This window comes from Nestor notabilis, unplaced genomic scaffold, assembly GCF_000696875.1.
Source record: "Nestor notabilis isolate BGI_N333 unplaced genomic scaffold, ASM69687v1 scaffold15125, whole genome shotgun sequence".
Classification (NCBI taxonomy): domain Eukaryota; kingdom Metazoa; phylum Chordata; class Aves; order Psittaciformes; family Psittacidae; genus Nestor; species Nestor notabilis.
Window position 1 is genome coordinate 37,223 of NW_009930766.1, and position 21,009 is coordinate 58,231.

The window sequence follows — 21,009 nt, forward strand, 5'->3', positions numbered from 1 at the left end:
CATTGGAGCAGACAATCCCGTGTAAAATACTTCAGATTTGAGGAAACAACAGTATGTTGTTGCCTGTGATTTCCTGGAAAAGCACAGGATTGAGCCTCAATTAATTCAGCTTTTAATTCTTGCCAAATTTAAGTAAGAAAAAAATGACCAGTGTGCATGTGTTACTGACTCTTATCTCTGACAGAAGAGAATGAGAAGGAAGATAATTCTGAATCAGATTCAGAGGAAGAAGAAGAGTCAAAGAAGCCTAGATACAGACACAGGCTGCTGAGGCACAAGCTGACAGTGAGCGATGGAGAATCTGGTGAAGAAAAAAAGGCAAAACCAAAAGAGAAGAAAGAAGGGAAGCGCAGAAATAGAAGGAAAGGTACGTAACCCGAATGGGCTTTGGCACAAGTGCTTGCTTCTATAGAGTAAGTCCAAAGCATGTCAGAATGGAGAGCTGGAACTCTCTAATTCCACAATCTCTGCATAAACCTCCCGTGTGTTAAATCTAGAATTCTCTTATCTGGGTTTAACAGTTTTATTTCAAATGTTGAATACAGATGGAGTTACCTCTACTTATTGTATCCTCTGAATTGGATTAACCTGCTTGAGTCTTGGAATAAGAATCTTAGATAACAGAGGCCAGCCCAGCATGTCCACTTTGTGAAAATCAGTCTTGCCCTTTGTGTAGTTTCTCCCATTAACATGGACTGTTAGTAGGCCCTGGTGCTTCTGGAGTTTCTCCAGCCTGGAATTTAAATGTCACAAGCTGTAGTTGAACACCAGATGGCACTGTGAAATGGTGCTTGGCTTGGAGTTTTCATTTCCATCCTTGCATGCAAGAACAAAGAACGTGTCAGCCCCTTGCTTTTAATCATTTTGAGCAGGGGAGGGGAGCAGTAGAAAGGTAAATGCTTTTTATCGGTGGTCAATATGGTCAGTGTTGACAGTGTTTCATGGCAAGTGGAAGTAAGGGTACATGGTACCTCCCTGTTCTTGGTGATGCGCTACTGCCAGCCATTCTTTGTGGTGTTCCACAGACTGAAAGATGCAATGTGACTTGTTTGCCATTTTCCTTCATGGAAACCCTCATTTTTATCTGAATATATATTCATGCTTTCCTTCCTTATGGAATTATAACTCTACCAACAACACTTCTTTCATGAAAACTAATTGTAAATTACAATGGCAATGTGCAAATGAGGTGCAGCCAGATTAATTCTCAGGCTGTAGTGTAAAGCTCTTAAGTTCAGTAGTCTCAAGTAGAACAATAGACTTTATTTCATCTTGATAGTTTTTATCCCTGTGTTATTAATACTACATTTCCCCGTGTATATAAAACAATGCTTGATTTAAGCTTTGTTATTCATAAACCAGTTAAACTTTCCACTGCATTCAAGGTCAAAGAGAAACTATAAAGGTGCTAAGTGGCATGCTGGTCTTAATTACTTATGAACACCAGTGGTAGCTCCTAAAAGTAGTTATGGAAGTATTACCTAATGCTCTAGTTTAGGTGTATTTTTAATTGTCTCTTGAGTCCGTTTTAAATTCACATTACCTGATGAAACTTCAAGCCAGAAACAGGGTGATATAATTGCAAATGTTAGTAAGTAAGGATTATAGCATAAATTGTAAAGTGTGATTCTAAAATGATGTCTAAAACATTTAAAACAAAAGCTTTCACTTCACTGAAAAGCATATTTTGCTCCCTGAAATTCTCTACTATTCCCCATTGTGTTCTCTCCTCCTCACCCACTGTCTTTGAAATGTGTTACTTTCTAATACAATGCTTTCTGTCATTTGCCTGTAAACTATACATAGATGCATAAACATCTCAAGTCTTTATGTTGGCGTAACATGCCATCTGTCAGGGCTCAGGTAGTGTTTACACGTTAAGCTTTTCTACTCTACCCCTTATATTCCTGTTGCTTATTAGTGTGTTTAGTGGGTCGTGTACTGTTTGAAATGGACTTTTACAGTGCTTGTTGACTGTAAGCAGTTTGTTGTGTAATTAGAAGATGCGTCATGTTGCTAACTTTGCAGTACCAGTCAACATGAAATCACCCTTTATTTTTAAAGTGAGCAGTGATGATTCAAATGACTCCGAGTTTCATGAATCTGCAGTTAGTGAAGAGGTCAGTGAGTCTGAAGATGACCAGCGTCCAAGAACAAGGTATAAATAAGAGACAGCTATGCTTATCCTGTGTTTGGGTTTTGGGTTTTAATAGTGCCACTTAGGTAGTGAGATGGTAAAAGTTAAAGACTTTGCATCAGTCCTGAAAGCCTTTGATGATACTTGTCTATAATTTGGGATCTGCTGATTAACTGTGCAGCAAATGGGAGTGTTTTGAATTTGTACCCCACTTTGTGCTGCGCAGTGATTTAGTGAGCCAGAACACACAAAAGATTAATAAAAAATGAGCATCTTTATGCCATCTGTGTCAGTATCAGTTGAGGAATGGTGGGTTGCAGTAGAAAGCTAATACTTACTTCTGAGATTCATCAGGGTTGTCTGGAATAGGCTGTTGCTATGTGTGTCCAGTGAGTTGAGGGGGAGGAGGGAATTTGAAAGTAAACACCTGATGGCATAAAAGGAGTATACATTGTATTATTTAGCAATAGAGTCCATCATTGTTTTTCAGTGAGGTGGTACTGTTAATACTGCCTTTTTCCTTTTTTTTATAGATCTGCCAAGAAAGCTGAGGCAGAAGAGAACCAGCGCAGTTACAAACAGAAAAAGAAACGAAGGCGTATCAAGGTTCAAGAGGATTCTTCAAGTGAAAACAACAATAAGGTACTATATTGTGTTTTGAATTAATAGATGGGAAAAGGAGTTCCTGTCTCTTCTGGCTTAGGGACTTGGGAGCTCCAACAGCTCTGTACAAAGTACAGTAAAAAAGTACAACTTTTCTCAAAGTCAGTTCAGTGCTAAAATGGCACCATTATGGAGAAGAAACATTGAATTTAACTAAAGCCATTTCCTGTCTAGTTCTTGATAAAAAATGCATGATACCTTTTAAGTAAATGGTATTTTTAAACCAAACATAGAAGGTGACACAGGTAGTAGATTAAGGTTTTCCTAGTCTTAGGGTTTCTTTTCCTGTGTGTAGAGTAGGTGATGGCTGATCCGATCCAGCACCACTAGAACAGAAAACTAGTTCTTTATTTGTAGTCATTAGTTACTATTAAATGATAACAGTGCTTTCAGTACTCAGCTGGGCTTATCTTCCATATCCCAGAATACATTATAGTTGAGGTGGCACTTCAGTCATGCTGGCTAACCTGCTTTTTAAAAGAAAGACTGTCTTTTTTCTTATGAGCTGAACTCCATCTGTGTGTGTAGAAATTTTTAGGAGCTTGTCTAAAAATGAAAGATTTGATGGTCTGTGCCGTAATTTGTTTGCTAATACTTAGTTTGTTTCATTTGTAATAGAGTAATTCTGAGAATGAGGAAAATGATGATTCCAAATCTCCTGGAAAAGGCAGGAAGAAAATAAGGAAAATTATTAAAGATGATAAGCTTAGAACAGAGACACAAAATGCACTTAAAGAAGAAGAAGAAAGAAGAAAACGTATAGCAGAAAGAGAACGGGAGAGAGAGAAACTGAGAGAGGTATGTTCTGTTTTCTTTGCAGAATGCTAGGAAGTTGAATTCTTGATGATGTTTAAGATGATACTTCTACCTCAATTAATGAGTAATTTAAAAAGAACTTACCTGTAGCTGTGTAAGCCACATGTTTTGTTTTTAGTTTACTGCAGGTTAACATGGCTAAGTTTTAAGATTACTGAGATCTTTAGAAAGCTGTTTCAATTGCCCACTGCTTTGCTTTCCATGGGGGAAAGCACTCTTCCAACTGCTTGGTATTATTCATGTGTAAAGTATTCCTGTTTCTGCTTATAGGTGATAGAGATAGAAGATGCTTCACCTCTGAAATGTCCCATTACAACTAAGCTGGTTTTAGATGAAGATGAAGAAACCAAAGAACCATTAGTACAGGTTCACAGGAGTATAGTTACAAGACTGAAACCACACCAAGTAGATGGTAAGGAAATAGAGGTTTAAATGTATTTGTTTTCCCTCTCTGCTGGTACAGCACCTGACACAACCTGAAATAGAATCATGAGCAAAACTCCTTGTCATGCAAATGCCAGAACATCAGGTTTAATGCTTTCTTTTTTGAGCATCTGAACAAAAGTGTATGAGGCCAGTAATACACAGTTCTGTTTTATAAGCAGAGAACCTTAGAAATGTGAAGTTGAAAGGGTCCTCAGAGTCACCTAGTTCTCCACACTGAGGCAGAATCAAATGTATGTTTACCCATTCTATTGAGGAATTAGTATATTCACTTTTTATAGTTTTCAGTGAAGATTTCAAAATCTCACAATGTTTTCCTGGTACCTGCAATGGTTGGCAAATCAGGCCAACTTCTTTCCATATTCGGTTTCTAGTGCAGGAGGGAAGGAGATGGGGCAATCAGGATTTTCTTCACAGCTCATTCTGTTGTTTTACATTCTCCTCAACGTTTGTAACCTTTCCATTTTAGTAAGAAACTTACAGAATTGCTTCAGCTCTTAAAGGGAGGTGCCTTGAACCAGATAAGAGAGGATAAGTTGAAGCCTCATCTGTGCTAAGTATAGCATAGTAGAATAGAATTCCCAGTAAATCTATTGCAAAGAACAAAAAAATCACCTAGCAGACCCTGTGTTGTTAATGCATTTTGTTATGTAGCATGTATTTCCTTTCCTGTTTTTCAGCTGTCACAGTTCTTACTTGATGTTTTCCTCTTTAAGCATAGAACTTGACATCTGATGTGTCTGGGCAGAATTTCTTACAGTTGGTTTCAGATAATTTTGCTATTGTACTGAGGTCATTTTAGTTTTTTCAGTAAATCCTTTCCACTTTTTGTTCTGTCTTCTTCTTTCCTCCCTGTCCCCAAAATCACAGTCATCAGTCTGAGCAGTAATAGCTTCTAACCAGTTGCCACATCTTCAGTTAAAACTCTGAATATTAAGTTCAATTCAAATATCACCCCATATACAATCCATTGGACAGAAATTAATCAATAATTATCCTGAGCACTGCCCTTCTAAGAACTGATGTTACATGATGTTACAGTGATCACACCGATTTCTTATCAGGTGAATTCTGATAAGAAGAATGCTTAATAAGAAAACTTTCAATCATTCTCTTCAGGTGTTCAGTTCATGTGGGATTGCTGTTGTGAATCTGTTAAAAAAACCAAGTCATCTCCTGGTTCTGGGTGCATTCTTGCTCACTGTATGGGGCTGGGGAAGACATTACAGGTAAGAAACAGAAGTCGTCTTGTTTTCTGGTCTGTAGCTTGCTCTCAAAAGCTGATCCAGGAAAAGCCAATTTTAATGACTTTGTGAACATAGTAAAACCTTCTCCTTCCTTAGGCAGTGACCCGATGAGCAGGGCTGCTGGGGGAAAACTTTGTAAAGAGGCCTTGAGGAAGAAGCTGTGTTTTGCAGTATACACCTGTGAGAGTTCTGGTACACACTGTGCTGTCTCCACTTCTAAAATACCACAGACTAAATTAGCTAATCATGATATTTACATGAAAAGGTCATATTTAATTGTAAGTGATGTGTAGCTCCCTTGCAACTCAGAACAAAAAAATAAAGCTAGTAGGCTTCAGGAGCCTGTGTTTCTAAGACAGTTTCATAATCTTAAGCAGGTTGTGGTTTTTATGTCTTCCTCATTCATATGTTGCTCCCTAAAGTGGTTATTTTCCACTGGCTTTTCAATTAATTTGTTGCATTGATACAGTAGAGGTTTGTCAGGGTTGCTTGTTTTGTTTGGGTTTTTTATGCCAGACTTTTAGTGTCTGAAATCAGATGCTTTATGTTTTAATATAAATGTTTTTCTACAGTTTAGGCTTTTTAAGGGGGCATTTGTAGTCTATTTCGGTAATAGTCCACATGTACTACTTTTGGGTCATTGTGCATCACTAACAGTTGAGACCAGAAACTCTCATTGCCTTGTCAGGTAAATATAGGCCGTACTTTCAACCCCTTTTCACTTCTTTAGTTCTTTGGCTTTACAGTTCTTTGCTTCCTGAGATCTTCAGGTCCAAGCCTCCATTGTCACTTCAGCTCATGTTCCTTCTTTGCGCTGCTGAAGACTGCTTTGTAAAAGTCTTTAAAGCAGGATATTGTAGCATTTATTAAAAATAGATTTCCATATTTTGTGGTCTGATACAAGTGGCTCTTCTGCCATGTTAAAAGATGCTCGGTGAACAGCGTAACTTTTCTGTTAGTCTTTAAAATCTGAAGCTCATCCCCATCTTAAAATGTTTCTTCTGAAACTGAGCACCCAAGCAGTTGTTGTAAAACTCCTACCTCTTTTGTTTGGCCTCTTCTAATCATTGCAGGCCTCAGGACAAGCTAATGCCCTTGAGCTTCAAAAGAGATTAAAGACCAAAGCCAGTTCACTTGAATTCCCTGCTTCTCAGTACGTATGCTGCTGCCTTTTCAGGGTAGTCAGGAGTGTTGAAGTCCTTCAGCTGCTTGTTTCCAAGTATCTTACCTGCCTTTTCATAAGTTTTGGTTTTGCATTTAGCCAGATGTAGCTTCACCACAAATACTGTGAGCAAAGAACTGGGGTGAGTTGCCCAGCATCTTGCTGCTCTTCTGCCCCGTCTGTTCCCAAGAATTCCTTTAGCAGAAGTCATTTGACAGAAGAACTTTTCCCTCTAATTCTGGGAAGGAGAAAGGGAAATTATTGAGAACTCTGCAGAAGAAAGGAGGAAGGTAACAACTTTATCTGTGCTTGAAAAGGCCCTCAGAAAAGCAGGGCCACTTTCATCTTCCCTGTCTTTGGCCTTCATCGATGCTATTTCCTCATTTCTGGAGGAGGGAGATACTCCTGTATCTTTATCAGGACAAGTAGCTAATGAAATTAATTACTGGAAACCCTTTTGATCTCTGGCTTGAGCTGAATCATTAGAAATCTAAGTTGCAGCTTCTGTAGACACTGGAGTTGATTAGAACTGATTTCAACTTGGGATCAATCAGGGCCTTGCTGTTCCAGGAGCAGTTCTTAGCTGTGAAGTCACTTGACAGGAGATCTGTCTGGTGAGTCTGTGACTGGTGAAGTCTAAATCACATTAGCAGCCAGCACTTGCACAACACTTCATTCTAAATTCTTCCTTCACATGCTCCAGATCTGGATGCACTTTACTCATTCCCTGGAGCGCGCTCTCTTTAGCTGGTAATGATGGTTCTCAAAGAGGTTATTTTCTTCCTACAGTGAGGATGGGATCCTCAAAGCGTCTGTGAGGAAATGCCATTTCACCATCCTCTTCCAGCTTGGTCAGTTGTGGTAGAAGCTTCCCCATTGGATTGGGAAGCCCTATCACCTGACGTGAAGGAACAAGAGCTGTTCATTCATAGAGAGGTCAGTATATGAACGTACTGGAATTCCAAGCTGTATGAAAGATGTCTCCACACTTTCGTACCATAGCTAGATTCATAGTCTGCAGGTGACAACGGCCAACTTCACAACCTTTTTAGCCACTTGGCAAACAAAATGCTGTAAGATCCTGTTGCCAAGCAGTTAGTCTTTAGCACCTGTATGTTTGCAACGAGGTGTCTCAGTAGTTTTTCCTCTCTGTGGTGCTCACATCTGCCTTGCTAGCTGGTGTTTGGTGTGGTCAGCACACCTGGATGCTGCTAGATGCTTCCTTATTTGTGTGTCTTCCCTCTAAACCATTGCTACCTGCGTTCTTCAAAAAGTTGAGGTTACATGAGAAACACCTGATCCTGCTCTTCTCAAGTCTAATTGAGACAGATTTAGGACTTTCTGATCCTGAGAGTCTTCTTTCTTGACCTGCATATTGCAGGATATGGTCATGGAGCACTTAGGCTGGCATAATGTCTTCAGATTCTTTAGATCCCCAGATTCCTCTGCAAAGACAAGGGATCAAGAGAAGCTTGGGGTTTGTGGGTTTGAGTCTTGTGGTTTGGGGGATTTTTGTGGGTTGTGGGGTTTTTGGAGTAACACAGAGCTGTAGGTGATCAGAGGGGCCGTGGTCACTCACTGTATGTACTGCACAGGGAAAAGCAGCTGCAGTCTTGGTTATTTGTGGTGCATGTGGACAGTATGTTCTTGGGAACTCCAGTATGTGTAGCTTTGCTTTGTTCATGGAAGCTGGGGTAACAGACACCGTCTTTTGACAGCCTACAGTCGTGTAGAAGAGGAGTTTCATGCATTGAGAATCACCTTTGAAGAGTGCATTTTTACATGCTTAATTCCAGCTCAGCTGTTAGGGTTCTTCAGGAGTTATTTACACCTTTTACTGGAGTGCAGTGTTTTGATTTAATGTAGCAATGCAGTCGAGATGACTTTGTACACTTACACTTCATACAATATATACTTTAGTTTGATGAAGTATTTCACAGCAGAAGGTATTCTTGTGTGTTACCTGGATGTGTTAATGACATTTGGTGTTTGAAGAAAGCCACAGTTACAGATATTATATGCATAATAATAATAAAACTGTGCATATTTTCATGGCCAGTGTTTGTAGCTTAGGTAGTTGTTTCTTTCTTTATGTGGTCATTTCCCAGTCCTTCTACTGTACTCTGCAGTGGCATTTGTTGTCTAGCTTGTATTAAATCAGTAACAAGTTTTAGCAGACTGCATACTGCAGAGAAGGATGTCAGTAAAGGATCAGGGAAATAGAGTGATTAGGGCCCTTTTGGCTTTCCAGGCCATAGGACTTCTGTAATTAGTCTTCGTGGGTACTTTTTGCATCTGAACTCAAGATGCTTTTGTCTTGATTGCAAAACCACTTGTAATTCCTTTTGTATTGCAGCATCTAAAAGCCGTTTGTTTCCCAGTGTTCCAAGCAGTCATGCAGTTTGAAATTACCTTGACCAGTGTATTAAATCAGAGTTGCCAGGTACCAAGATTTGAACCAAGACTGAATCCTAGATGCTATATAGTTACATGGATTAGAGTGCAGTCTTCACCACTGAAAGCCTGGTGTGAGAGCTGGAGCTGCCATGGGATCTGGGATCACTGGTTGTTGTGCTCCTGGGTTTTTACAGGTCACTTCTAGTCCTGTCTTTATTTGCTACTGCTCCAAACCAGGCAGCCCAGCAGAATCACTGAGTGACACCCAAAGATGTAAGGTTTTTTCCCCAGTGCTCAAGGAGGTGTCACTATGTGCAGCATAGAGCCAGTCTGGCTACAGTGGGAATACTTGGAAACCAATTCAGTAACCTGCTGCAGAGCATTTAGAGAGAATTTGCCAATAAGCTGAAAACATTTGGAAAACACTGATTTAAGGCTGAAGTTTGTTTTCAAGAAACTTGATACATTATGAAGTCCAAAGAGGTGAACTTACTTCATGTTTGGGGCGAGTATTGGGGGAAAGCTTCATAATTACCTCATAGAAAAATGGAGTTTATGAAAATGATTGGTGACATGTAGAAGGAGAATTCCTTATTTATGAAATCATTCAGCTATCTGATGCAGTTCTAAACTGTGTGTATCTCAGGGTGTGAAGCACATATGCAGCCATGTAACATGGAGCAATAAATGTATGACTTCAAAATACTTGTGTATTAAGTTTTAAGCAGGGAGTTGTTAAACAAACAGAAAAGAATGTTTCAACAAGAGTGTTGTTGGTAAGTTCTATATGTGAATAGATACTCACAGATTTCTTTCCTAGTGTTTAATACTCAGTGTTTTAACTGGCATTTTTTCTGGTTTTTCCTCTTGCAGGTAGTGAGTTTTCTTCACACAGTTTTGCTCTGTGACAAGCTGGATTTTCGGACAGCTCTTGTAGTGTGTCCCCTGAACACTGCCTTGAACTGGTTGAATGAGTTTGAGAAATGGCAAGAAGGTTTAGAAGATGATGAAAAACTAGAGGTATAAGGCTTAAAAAGACTTATTAAAAATGAAATAATTGAAAGGTTTACATAATTGGGAAGCTCCACCTCTCAAAACACAGGTTAAGGATGCACTTTATGCGAAAAATCGACTTGCATTAAAAAGCTTTAGTTATTTAAAAGTTACACCAGGACTTTAGCATTTTAGGAGAAATTCAAGTGTGTTTTTCCCCCCTTGAAAGGTCTGTGAACTAGCAACTGTGAAACGCCCTCAAGAGAGAAGCTACATGCTGCAGCGCTGGCAGGATGACGGAGGTGTGATGATAATAGGTTATGAGATGTATCGGAACCTTGCACAAGGCAGGAATGTGAAGAGTAGGAAACTTAAAGAAATATTTAATAAAGCTTTAGTTGATCCAGGTAAGTGGCAATTAATGAAAGTATGCATTAGATATAATGTGCATCCTGGTTTACACATTTGAGCAAAGTGATCTTGCAAAGAAAAATCTTTTGGGCACATCACTTTGAACAGTAATGTTAAGATTCACCAGACTTTCTCTGTTGGCTTTTGCTGAGTTACAGAAATGGTTGTTCAGAAACTACCCCATCTGCTTTTGTAAATAGACTTCTGTAGCAGCTTTTTCTATCAAATCAAATACAGAAATGACCACAGGAATATACACTCAAAACTTTTCCTGATAGGTATCTCTTTTGCTAGCATTGCTTTCTTTGCAGGCTAATTCAAAGTGACTCTGTTGGGAACCTAAGGTTATTTTAACCTGCTCATTTGTTACAACCACAAGTTGCTTCATCCTTGGTAGAAATCTGCCTTTAAGGGAGCAGCTACATGTGAAAGACAGCTGAGAACATACCTTGGAAGTGTGAACAAATAGGTGTTAATGAAGTACTAATGAACCGATTGCAGATAAAGCATTTAATTGATTTTTCCAGTCTCAAGGTTCAGTCAAGTTCAGAAGATGCAGCACGTGGAGCCTTGTAGGTTTTGAGTAATTTAATACAAATGTGGAAAACCTGCTTCATTCTCTTCATGGGCTAGTTGGTTGGTAAGATGGAATGGGACCGTTAGGAAAACTAACCTTGAAATAACTCCATGATTATTTTCATGCTTCAGATCTTTATTTTAACTAGTTACAAAAAGACAGGAACGTTCATCTGTTGCTGTCCATTGATTTTTGGAGACATTCAGATTGTCTAAACTGACAAGAAGTATTTTACAGTGACTGTTACTTGTTTCTTGCTATCTTCAGCAATCACAGCACTGGCAATGTAGCAAGCAGGCTGCCAGGAAAAGAGTTACGAAGCTTAAGTGCTGGCTTACTGCTGTGACTGTAAATAGGAAAACCTTTGCCTCTGGGAGCATTTTTAGTTTCAAAAGCTGCAAATTTGGTACTTGAGCGATAATTTAATGATATGTGTCTGTTGAAAAAGAATACTGCTAAGGTAGACATATTCTATAGTAGAAGCTTGTCTTGAGGAGGGGACCAGAGAGGGAAGGTTTAGCCAAAGTTTATGGGTGGAGAACTGATTTCATTAATTAGCTACCTCTGCTATGTGCAATAATAGCAGGATTATATACGCATGCAGAGCAACAAATGGTTTCCCATAATGCTCCGTGCCACTGCTGAAATGCTGTTTGGGTTATGGATAGCTGTTGTGCTTTGCTTGCAGCATTTCAATAACTTTGTACACATTCTTACTTGTTGCCACTAATAAAAATTCCATCACTGTTTAACTTGGAAACTGCTCTTTAATTGGCAGTTGTATAAAGCAGACGTAAGTTCTTGTAGATCTCAGAGGAAAAGAACTGTGTATATCTATAGATCACTGAGTATGTTTTATATACGTAATATATGAACATGTGCAACTACAGCAAGAAGGATAAGCAGATGAAGACTATGATCTTTGAGGAAAGATTGGGGGAGTAAGGCTTTTTAGCCTAGAAAGAGACAACTCAACTGACAAAGTCTCCACCATGGAAGAGCTGGTTGCAGGAAGGACTGTTACCAGTTGGTTTTTACATCAGTTGGAGAAAGGAAAGGGCAGAATTTATTCTGATGTGCATTAAATTAGGTATTATACCAGTGTTTCAGAGAAAGACAGGTCATGGAGTTTCATACTTCTGTCAGGGAGGACATGTCCCTTTCTCGTAACTCTTATCTCAGATGAAGAAAACGGTCTAAGTGATGCCTTGAGGGCCCTTTAAGTTTTACATTCCTTTAGAATATTTTGACAAATGTTCTGTCCATAATGAATTGCATTCATGTTTTTTAAGAACAAGGCAAAACCCCACAAATTCATGAAAATCCCTGCCACTGAATTGTAGCCAAGATGTTAGTTGGAGATATCGGTGCTGCACGCCTGCCAAACAAACCACAAGTAATTTTACTAAGATAGTGTTTTCATATTTTTACTATCATTCACATACTCTAAACAGCAGGTTCTGAGGTGGGTTTTTTGTTCCTTGTTTTAGTCTTTGGATATTTTCTTTCTTCATGTTAATGAATCACAGTCTTCACTGAAACTGATTTCTGGGGTATTTGCACAATTTTGATTGCTATCTACCATTAAGACGTCATTGTCCTTGTTCTCTATGATTCTGATTGCAAACATAATGTACTAGAGCAAATGTGTTTCTGAGAATGGTACATTAATGTGCAGGCTGTCACATCTGGTGGGGAGATACTGCAAATCCTTGCAAATGCTTCGGTTGTAGAAGCTGGCTCCAAACCATCTCAGTAGTACTGCACACTGCACGGACTGCTTCATCGCAAGATCCTTACTCTTCAGGAAATACTAGGCTGAGGGCTAGAGGAAGGATCTGTCACTGTAAAGAGATGGTGTTGGAAATGAAAGGAAGGCTTTGTGTGTAGCCACTCTGTTTTGCAGGATGTCAAAACTGGGGAAGGAACAAAAGTGGTGGAATGATACGGAGAAATATTTCTGTGGCGGGTGTGAAAATTCAGAAATAAGTAGACTTGGAGAAGTCTAAGTGTGTTTGGGATTCATGTGTGGATTTCCATAACTGTCTTCTAGACTTGGTTAAAAAGACATTATTTGTCTGCTTGGGAAAAATATCTTCTTGATTCCTTTTCTGTTAGCATGTTGAGATTCACATCACTTCTTGACACTTAAAATGGCACTGGCATTAATCCTGCAGGTGGTCAAAGCTCTAATTGATTCTCAGTTGCTGATCACTGCCCTAGAGTTAATTTTCTTCTTTACAGGGCAATTTATCTGAGGAGAGCTTTTCTTAGTAGGTTATAAAAGATGAGCTTGTCCATGCTGATAAATACTCCTTTGCCATCTCAATTATCAACCTGTTTAGAGCTGAGTAGATAAACCCAGCTCCTGGCTTTGTCTAGCATTTTTCAGAGGTGCCTAAACTTGACTTCGTGGTTTGTAGGACTGGAATTGAGGTCAGGTTTAGAGCTGGTAAAACATTCTTTCTAAGTTAGTAGTTGGATCCTAGAACATCTTTTACTTCAACTTTCAATGAAAGAGCTTACAGAAGTGGCCCCAAATCTGAAAACCATTAGGGTGTGTAAGTCTGTTCTGCCAAGTTTAGCATTATGTATCTTAAACCTCAAATTGTAGCGGTTAATAATTCTATCAGAGTTGCTTTGCATACTGTGGGAATGTCTTGTGGTGTGGCTTTGACATTCCTCGTGCAGCTCACCTAAAAAAGCAGTCTAGAATCCTTTGGTTGATCTGGAAGAAATCTGAGGACATTCCTGTGGTGACTTTCAGCTCCAAGATGGCAATTTGCTTGTCTGTAGTTCAAATCAGATTGGATTGTTTCTTATCCAAGACTGTTGATTGCTCCATTTACCCCTATTGATACTGACCTGTTCCCTTCACGAAAACTTACTGGTTACCCAGTTTTTGGTTTTCTTCAGGCTTGACCCAGCACCAATAGATGGCAGCCTAAGGTGGACTTAAGGAACAGTTTCATGGCGTTTTGACAGGGTGAATGGTGGTGGAGCCATGCACACCCTAGCTGCATGATAGAGAATTTTTACAGGGATATATTGCATAGCTGTATTTAATCCTTCCCATGAAGACTTTACAAGCAACACCCTGTAGTTCACCAGAATGCTTGTGCAGAGGCTGAGAACCTTAACTGCACTTAAAAAACCACCACAAAACACACACACACAAAGAACAATAACATCAGTAGAACAAATGTTGTGTTCTTTAAGCTGCAACTTTCTCTGTGGTTGCAGAAGATGGGAGACATGTAATGTTATTTCTTTCTAGGCCCCGACTTCGTTGTTTGTGATGAAGGGCACATACTAAAAAATGAAGCATCTGCTGTTTCCAAGGCAATGAATTCTATTCGATCCAGGAGAAGAATAATTCTTACAGGAACACCACTGCAGAATAATCTTATAGAATGTGAGTAGCTGTCTGGTGTTTATTTTCTTGAGTATGCTTTTGCCTTTCAACAACATCTAGATAGATTTAGTTTGATGAGAAGAAAAGAATTTGATACGGTGAAGCTGTTCGCTAGGTTTCTGTGTCTAAAAAAAAACCCCTAACAATCTGGGTTTGCATTTTAAATCTTTGTGTCAAGATGTGGCTCCATCATGATTTAAGCCAAGTAAAAATGAAGCTGTTGGGAATCTGGCCTCTCCTCCGTCCTTTCCCTTGGCATGGTCTTACATACATTGATTCCCCAGGGAGCCTGTGTGAGGAGTATCAGAAAATTAGCAACTCAGAAGTGAACAGCTTTCTGACAGTTTGGTTACTTGATCTGGCGAGCCAAAGGATCAGATGAGTCTCAGCATGTCAGAAGGGGAAGTGAGAATGTTCAGAGGGAAAATGGGTGGACCAGGTCTTGCAACAGCATCAATTTGAATTGTTTAACCCATTGTAGAGCAGTATTCTTACTGAACTTAGAGAACGCTGATATATGTTACTGTCTTGGGAGTTTCATTCTAAACTAACCTCTGACATTTGCTCCTGTTTGTTAATATGCTGGAATGTTTGTTCCTATTGATTAATATGCTTTTGAGTCTATTTAAAAATCTTTGCAAATATGACTTTCTTAGACGATTGCTTTGGTGTACAGCAGCTTTCAAACTGCGTGTGACAAGCACAATGAGGTAGTTTTAAGCCTGACATTAAATTTAAATGTTACCACTGTGCCTAGAGTGTGTGTCAGTTTAAGATGTCCTTTCTGAAAATACTGGGGTTTTTTTGGTTTATTCTCAATAGAAAATCCTTAGTTTTGGATGTAACACACTTATTTTCTGATAGATTTAATCCCAGTGCTGTCCTTTCTATTTTGAACACCTCACTTCTGACCTTTCTGTCCTAGATCACTGCATGGTTAACTTTATTAAGGAGAATTTGCTTGGTTCAATTAAGGAATTCCGAAATCGATTTATAAATCCAATCCAGAATGGTCAGTGTGCAGACTCTACTCTGGTGGACGTCAGAGTAATGAAGAAGCGTGCACATATTCTCTATGAGATGTTAGCTGGATGTGTTCAGGTAAGAACAGTTTTAGTATATCTAATTACTTGAATTAGCTGTAGGGAGGGGGAGGGATTATTTAATCTTGTTCTGATAAAAGCACTTAGAAAAATGTCATAGCTTTTATCCAAATGTCAGTGTTTCCTAAGCAGGACATGAACGTACATTAGAGAATACAGCTGCTAAGAGACTAGAAAATTACATGTTAGAGTGGGATGTCAGTTACTTTGAAATGTTCTGGTTTAATTCCATACAGCTGCCTTCAAAACTGCACAGAAAGTTGGTGATCCACAGTTTGTCACTTGGTTCTGAATTCATTGTTCTGATTTTCTCAGAATCAGAACAATGGGGACAAGGAGAGAAGGAAGATGAATTAGGTCCAAAAAGGCAAAGACCTTGTTCCCTTAAAGACCTTAGATGAAAAAAAACAAAACTGCTTAGAATTTCAGAATGAGGGCTGGATTCCTTGCTCTTCAGTTAATTTGCCCCTTGTGTGCTATCAGCATGATGTTACTGCTCATCTGCTTTATAAATCCAGTCACCAGCAGCCTGGTTGAAGGTGTGACACTGTAGGCAGTAAGTGCCTCTTCTGCCTAGAAGAACTTGATGAAACAGTCCAAGAGGGCATGAGCTGGGTGAAATGGTCATGGTGGGATAGTCCCACAAGCAGAGAAATAAATCGATTATGGCAATGTGTAAGGCTGAGAAAGAACCTTTTATCATAAAATTCTGATCTTGGAAATAGGAATATAGTGAGAGGATAGTGTGAATATTTCTATACATCTATACAGCAGTACAGGAACACAGAGTGAAAAAACAAGAAGAGGAACATAAATAGCAAGTAAGTCTTACATGCCTTCAGGTGCTGGGCCCCTGTGTTTGTGCAGCATCAGATAGAGCCCAGATAGATTTTCTCACATTGAGCTGTGCAGAGCAGATCCTGTCCCTAGAAAGCAGCCCTCCCTTTTGGTCATTTCGGATACTGTATAATTTCCTTAGAAGAAAACAGCTGTGTTCCTAAAGGATGCTTTCTTGAGAGCTGCTTGCTGCACTTGTAGATAACAGCAAGGCCATGCAGGTGGTGTAATCACCGGTACCAAGTGGGAGCTGCCTGCAGTGAGCTGGCTGAGGTTACCCTGCAGGCAGGCAGGGAGTTGTGCAGCACAGCACAGGCAGGTTAGTGCTGATGAAGGTCACTTAAGTCTGCAACTCCAGCAGTGGCTCAGTCAGGATCAATACACAGTGCCTGGAATTGGATTGTATTTAGTGGGCTATTTATTTCCCTTTGTGGTTGGAAAGCATCTGAATCGTTGTAATTTATGCACGGTGCTTTGTCGTTTAAGATGCCAGAAGTTCTTAAGCTCTCCTTAGACATTTTCATGTTTATGTGACTAAAGTACTCTTTGTAAAATTCCAGAGGAAAGATTACACAGCATTAACAAAGTTCCTCCCACCAAAATACGAGTATGTTCTAGAAGTTCGGATGACACCTATTCAGTGCAAACTCTACCAATACTACTTGGATCATTTGACAGGTACGAGCCTACAATTCCCTAAGGTAACAAGATTGATGGTCATTTAGTAAGGGGCTTTTTGCCATAGTTGGTAGGTTGGGGTTTTTTTGTATCTATTGTTGGCTCTGCAGATGTATTTTTCTGCTTCCTGTAGGATTCACTTTAGCTCTGAGGCTTGAATTGTAGCAAAACATTTGGTTGCAAATGCAAAAATATTTGTAAGGAATAATTGCATCTCTTTAACAGTAGTTCACCCCCATGTTTTGGTTCATCTGTCTTTTCTTCCTTTTCTAAACATAAAATGTATTTGATTTAATGTCTTACTCTTCCAAGAAACAAGATGTTGACTATAACACTGGAAGGAGAGAATGCAGAATTGAGATGCACATGTGTAAGGCACTGCCAAGCCTTGCAGTTTCCTTTAGTCATCGTGCTAGCTGAAGCTGTGATTTGTCAAATACTGGCTCTTTTGTGGAACTCTCTCTTCTTCTGTTCTGAAAACCCACAAGTCTGGTTTTCACAGTGACCGTGCTTTTCCTCAGCTCTTAGTGGTGTCTTGACTGGTCTATCTTGGGGCATTTGCATCTTCCCAATAATTGTAAATTTGTTGAATTGAAAAGGTGTGTAAGGAGAAAACTCATAACCCCAAAACATGTTACTGTGGGCTCGTGTGCTGCTCACCAGTATTATTGATAAGCTTGTAACTTTAGTATGTCAAGGTATTGGAATATCAACACTTCTAAATGATACACATCTAAGTACGCCATAGGCTATTGGAATGGAAATCTCAAGGTTTTCTGTACGACTGTGCTTCATGCAGCCACATTCCTCAGCAGCAGCTTTTGGGCTCTGGAGCAATTCAGATTTTTTTAACTACCATTTATAATAATTGGCTTCATGATGAGGGGTTGAATTCCATAGTCAGGAATGTTTAAGGTAGGATTTCGTCTAAAGCTTGGAGCATGTATTCGCTTTTTGCAGTGATGTACTATGTAGTGTGTTGTGCCAGTTTACTATGTTTTTCTTGCACTTGCTAAGTCACCTGTCTGAAAATGCCTGTCTGTTGCTGAAACATTTTGGGGTTTAACCTATATTTTCCTGTTCTGGTTACTGTTCCAAGTTTAATTACAAGAAAGATTAATTGTATCTCAAATTAAGCTGTGATTTATAGCAGTATGAAATTCACTGTGTTCTCTGAATGACTTCACTTTCTGGACAGTGCAGTTTGTGATCTCTTAGATAAACTGCCAGCTAGACTTCATTTCCACACTTCTGTTGTTGATGGTGTCTCTTGGGTTAAGTTACAGAAGAGTTTTGAAGGACCTGGGAAGAATGCCAGTAATAATTGGATGCCTAATGCCAACTGCACCCTTTGCCCTTGTGCTCTAAAGGAGTAAAAACTCAGTGTTTTACTTAAGAAAATACAGAATAACCAAACCAATTTAGTAGCTTAAAAATCATAAGCATTAGCTATTTTCTTACTATCTTAGCTAATTTAGGTTAAATCTTTGTAGCTCTTCATAGGAACTTTAAAATCACAACAGTACAGTAGTTCAGTAGGTTGTCTTTGGCCTATCTCCAGTCCAGAGCAGGGCTGGTTTTGTAGTTTCAGACTGTCCCAGCACTGGCTTTGTTGGTGTGCCATGCCTTCAGATGGCAAAATAAATCTTCTACAGATCACTGATCAGCGTAAGAGCTTGTGCTGTGTGTTTACAACTGGTTTTACAGAAGTCTTTACATACAATGGCTTTCAACACTTCCTTTCTTAATAAAGCAGACATCAGGTAAAAAGTAGGAGCCCTTAGTTCAGTGTCTGTTAAAGTTACCGGCAAGGTTTGCTTTGGCAAAAAGCCTGTTGCAGTGAGCTTCAAATTTGCTGTGTCAGAGCCATTAATTTATTAACTGTTGTATGTAACTAACTCTTAGAAAATGCACTGCCTAGTGGGTAGTTTAATTAATCTGCCCAGACTAAGGGCTCAAATTTGGGTTTCGCTAAGTTTGCATTCGTCAAAAGGCAGTGTACTGTTTCATGACTTACCAGCCCTTCATGGGCTGCTTCAACTCCCTAAAGGAGGAGAAAGCATTATCTGCTTTCTCTGTCTTCATCTTGGGTTAGTGTCCTGCCAGTTGGGTCAGCTCAGTGCCAGAGACAATAAGAGAAGGAAGAGGGGAAACAAGAGAAAGGAAAGACGAACGGCCTCTTTAGAGGGGAAGAAGCTGTCTAAGCTAACCATGGCTCAAGTCTTCAGAGCAAATCTCTGTGTTAGCTGCTGATGCCCACATTAATTCTTGTTATTACTCTTCAAAAGACAATTTCCATTAAATAAAAATGGGAGTCTTGCTGCTGAAGATAAATATAGAAGGGGATTTGCTGTTTCTTGTGGGCAGATGTTTAAAATTACCCTTTTTCTGTGCACTGTAATAGGCATAAACTAAAATTCACATTTTAAATGAAGTTCTACCAAGTTTTTCCTTCATTTAATGAAAATGATACGTATTTTCTTTCACTTCTGTAATACAGAAAATGAAAAAGTCTATAGGACCAGTTAAGTTGAAATGTGTTGACAGCAGGTTTCTCTGTGATGTTAGCTCACATTTAAGGAGTTGAATCTAACAATTTCTGTTGCCCTTACAGTTCCATTTCCCCAAGTCCTAGGGGAGCACAAACGAGAAGATAGCTGAAGCTGCTATATGATTAAAACACAGGAAGAACTTGCTTTGTTAAAATGCCTATAATCTGTAGATGTTTATTGGATGCACAGATTAAGCTTTGTGCCTACTTTGTTGCAGACATTTGATGATTATGATGCAATAAATACTATTTTCTTACAGGTATACATGCCTTAAATTCATAGAATAAATACGAAAACCAGTCTGTTCCAAGAACCTAAGGTTAATGTGCTGCTTAATGAGAAATGGAGACTACAAAACAGAAATGTACCTCTCTGAACATTGTACTGCTTTGCACTAATGTGTGCTTAGACAATGGAAAAATAGGCTGGGCTTTTTTTAGATTCTTTATTGTAACAGAATACTGCAGCATTGCAGCCATTAAATAAAGGTAGCTCAAAATAGTAAGCCAAGTTCATTGAATTGTATTTTGTGTGTTCTACCTTGGGCTGCTTTTGTAAAACCTGAATAGACATGACTGTCCTTTTAAGAGGATTTGGATTCATTGCTGTGCTGGGGAGAAATGTGCTTTTATGTACAAATATAATCATGTTTCTCATTATCAAGAAAAAGGGGAAAATCTAATTTTGACAACTTTAACTAGGAAAAAAATGCCTGTGACTCAGTAATTTGACCTCTTTTACAAGAGACGTTACAATACGATGTGCATCTGGAAAGAACACGCAGTACTGCTCCAACGGGTGGTTCAAAGGGGGAACAGTATGTGGCAAACTGGCTTCGAGGTTTCATTCTAAAACCTGAACTTTATTGTCAGGTGTAGGTGGTAGCAATGAAGGTGGAAGAGGCAAGGCTGGAGCTAAACTATTCCAGGATTTCCAGATGTTGAGCAGAATCTGGACTCACCCTTGGTGTTTGCAGCTGGACTATATTAGCAAAGAAAATAAGGTAAATTAGATATATCAAAATACTCTCTATTGAGAACTTTCCAAATAAGCTTTGCCAAATGCTAGGTAAAGTTTCATCAAATTAATGGAAATCTTTGTTGCTGTGGGGTAATTTTGCTGCTGGTTTTGTCATATTTTTGTTTCGGGGGATGTTGTCATTCTTGAAACATTTTGCAAGGCCAACTCTTTGTAGAAGTTACCATTGTTTAAATGAAGAATAAGCAGATGGCTAAAGGTTTAATAAAAGCTTCTGGACGAGCAGACTTAGTAAAACTTGTTTTTTCTCTTTTGAGGGCTATTTTGATGAAGACAGCATGGATGACTTCATCGCCTCAGATTCCGATGAAACTTCAATGAGCTTAAGTTCAGATGATTATGCCAAGTAATTGAGCTTCTATTCGTTGTTGTTTGTTGGATTTATTTCCCTCATAGAACTTAAGTGATTTCTAGAAATGCTTGATTTTATCTATCTGTTAGAATATGTTCTCCAGCAGTAGAATTTCTACAAACTAATGGGGTGCACAATGGTACCTTTCTAGGAAAAAAAAATCCAAGGGGAAAAAAGCGAAGAAAGA

At 39.1% G+C, this 21,009-nt stretch overlaps 1 protein-coding gene across 1 annotated transcript in view; it reads left to right on the top strand.

Annotated features, from left to right (window-relative positions):
• ATRX (alpha thalassemia/mental retardation syndrome X-linked) overlaps window positions 1–21,009 on the top strand; it is a 63,976-nt gene that overhangs the window by 23,836 nt on the left and 19,131 nt on the right. Inside the window, 15 exon segments of the mRNA XM_010015574.1 lie at window positions 185–367; window positions 2,065–2,158; window positions 2,671–2,779; window positions 3,419–3,598; window positions 3,887–4,028; window positions 5,180–5,289; window positions 9,740–9,886; window positions 10,089–10,266; window positions 14,125–14,262; window positions 15,188–15,363; window positions 16,763–16,880; window positions 20,305–20,435; window positions 20,728–20,816; window positions 20,974–21,003; window positions 21,005–21,009. The exon segment at window positions 21,005–21,009 is cut by the window's right edge and continues 153 nt beyond it. Coding sequence (XP_010013876.1) covers window positions 185–367; window positions 2,065–2,158; window positions 2,671–2,779; window positions 3,419–3,598; window positions 3,887–4,028; window positions 5,180–5,289; window positions 9,740–9,886; window positions 10,089–10,266; window positions 14,125–14,262; window positions 15,188–15,363; window positions 16,763–16,880; window positions 20,305–20,435; window positions 20,728–20,816; window positions 20,974–21,003; window positions 21,005–21,009 — 1,830 coding nt within the window.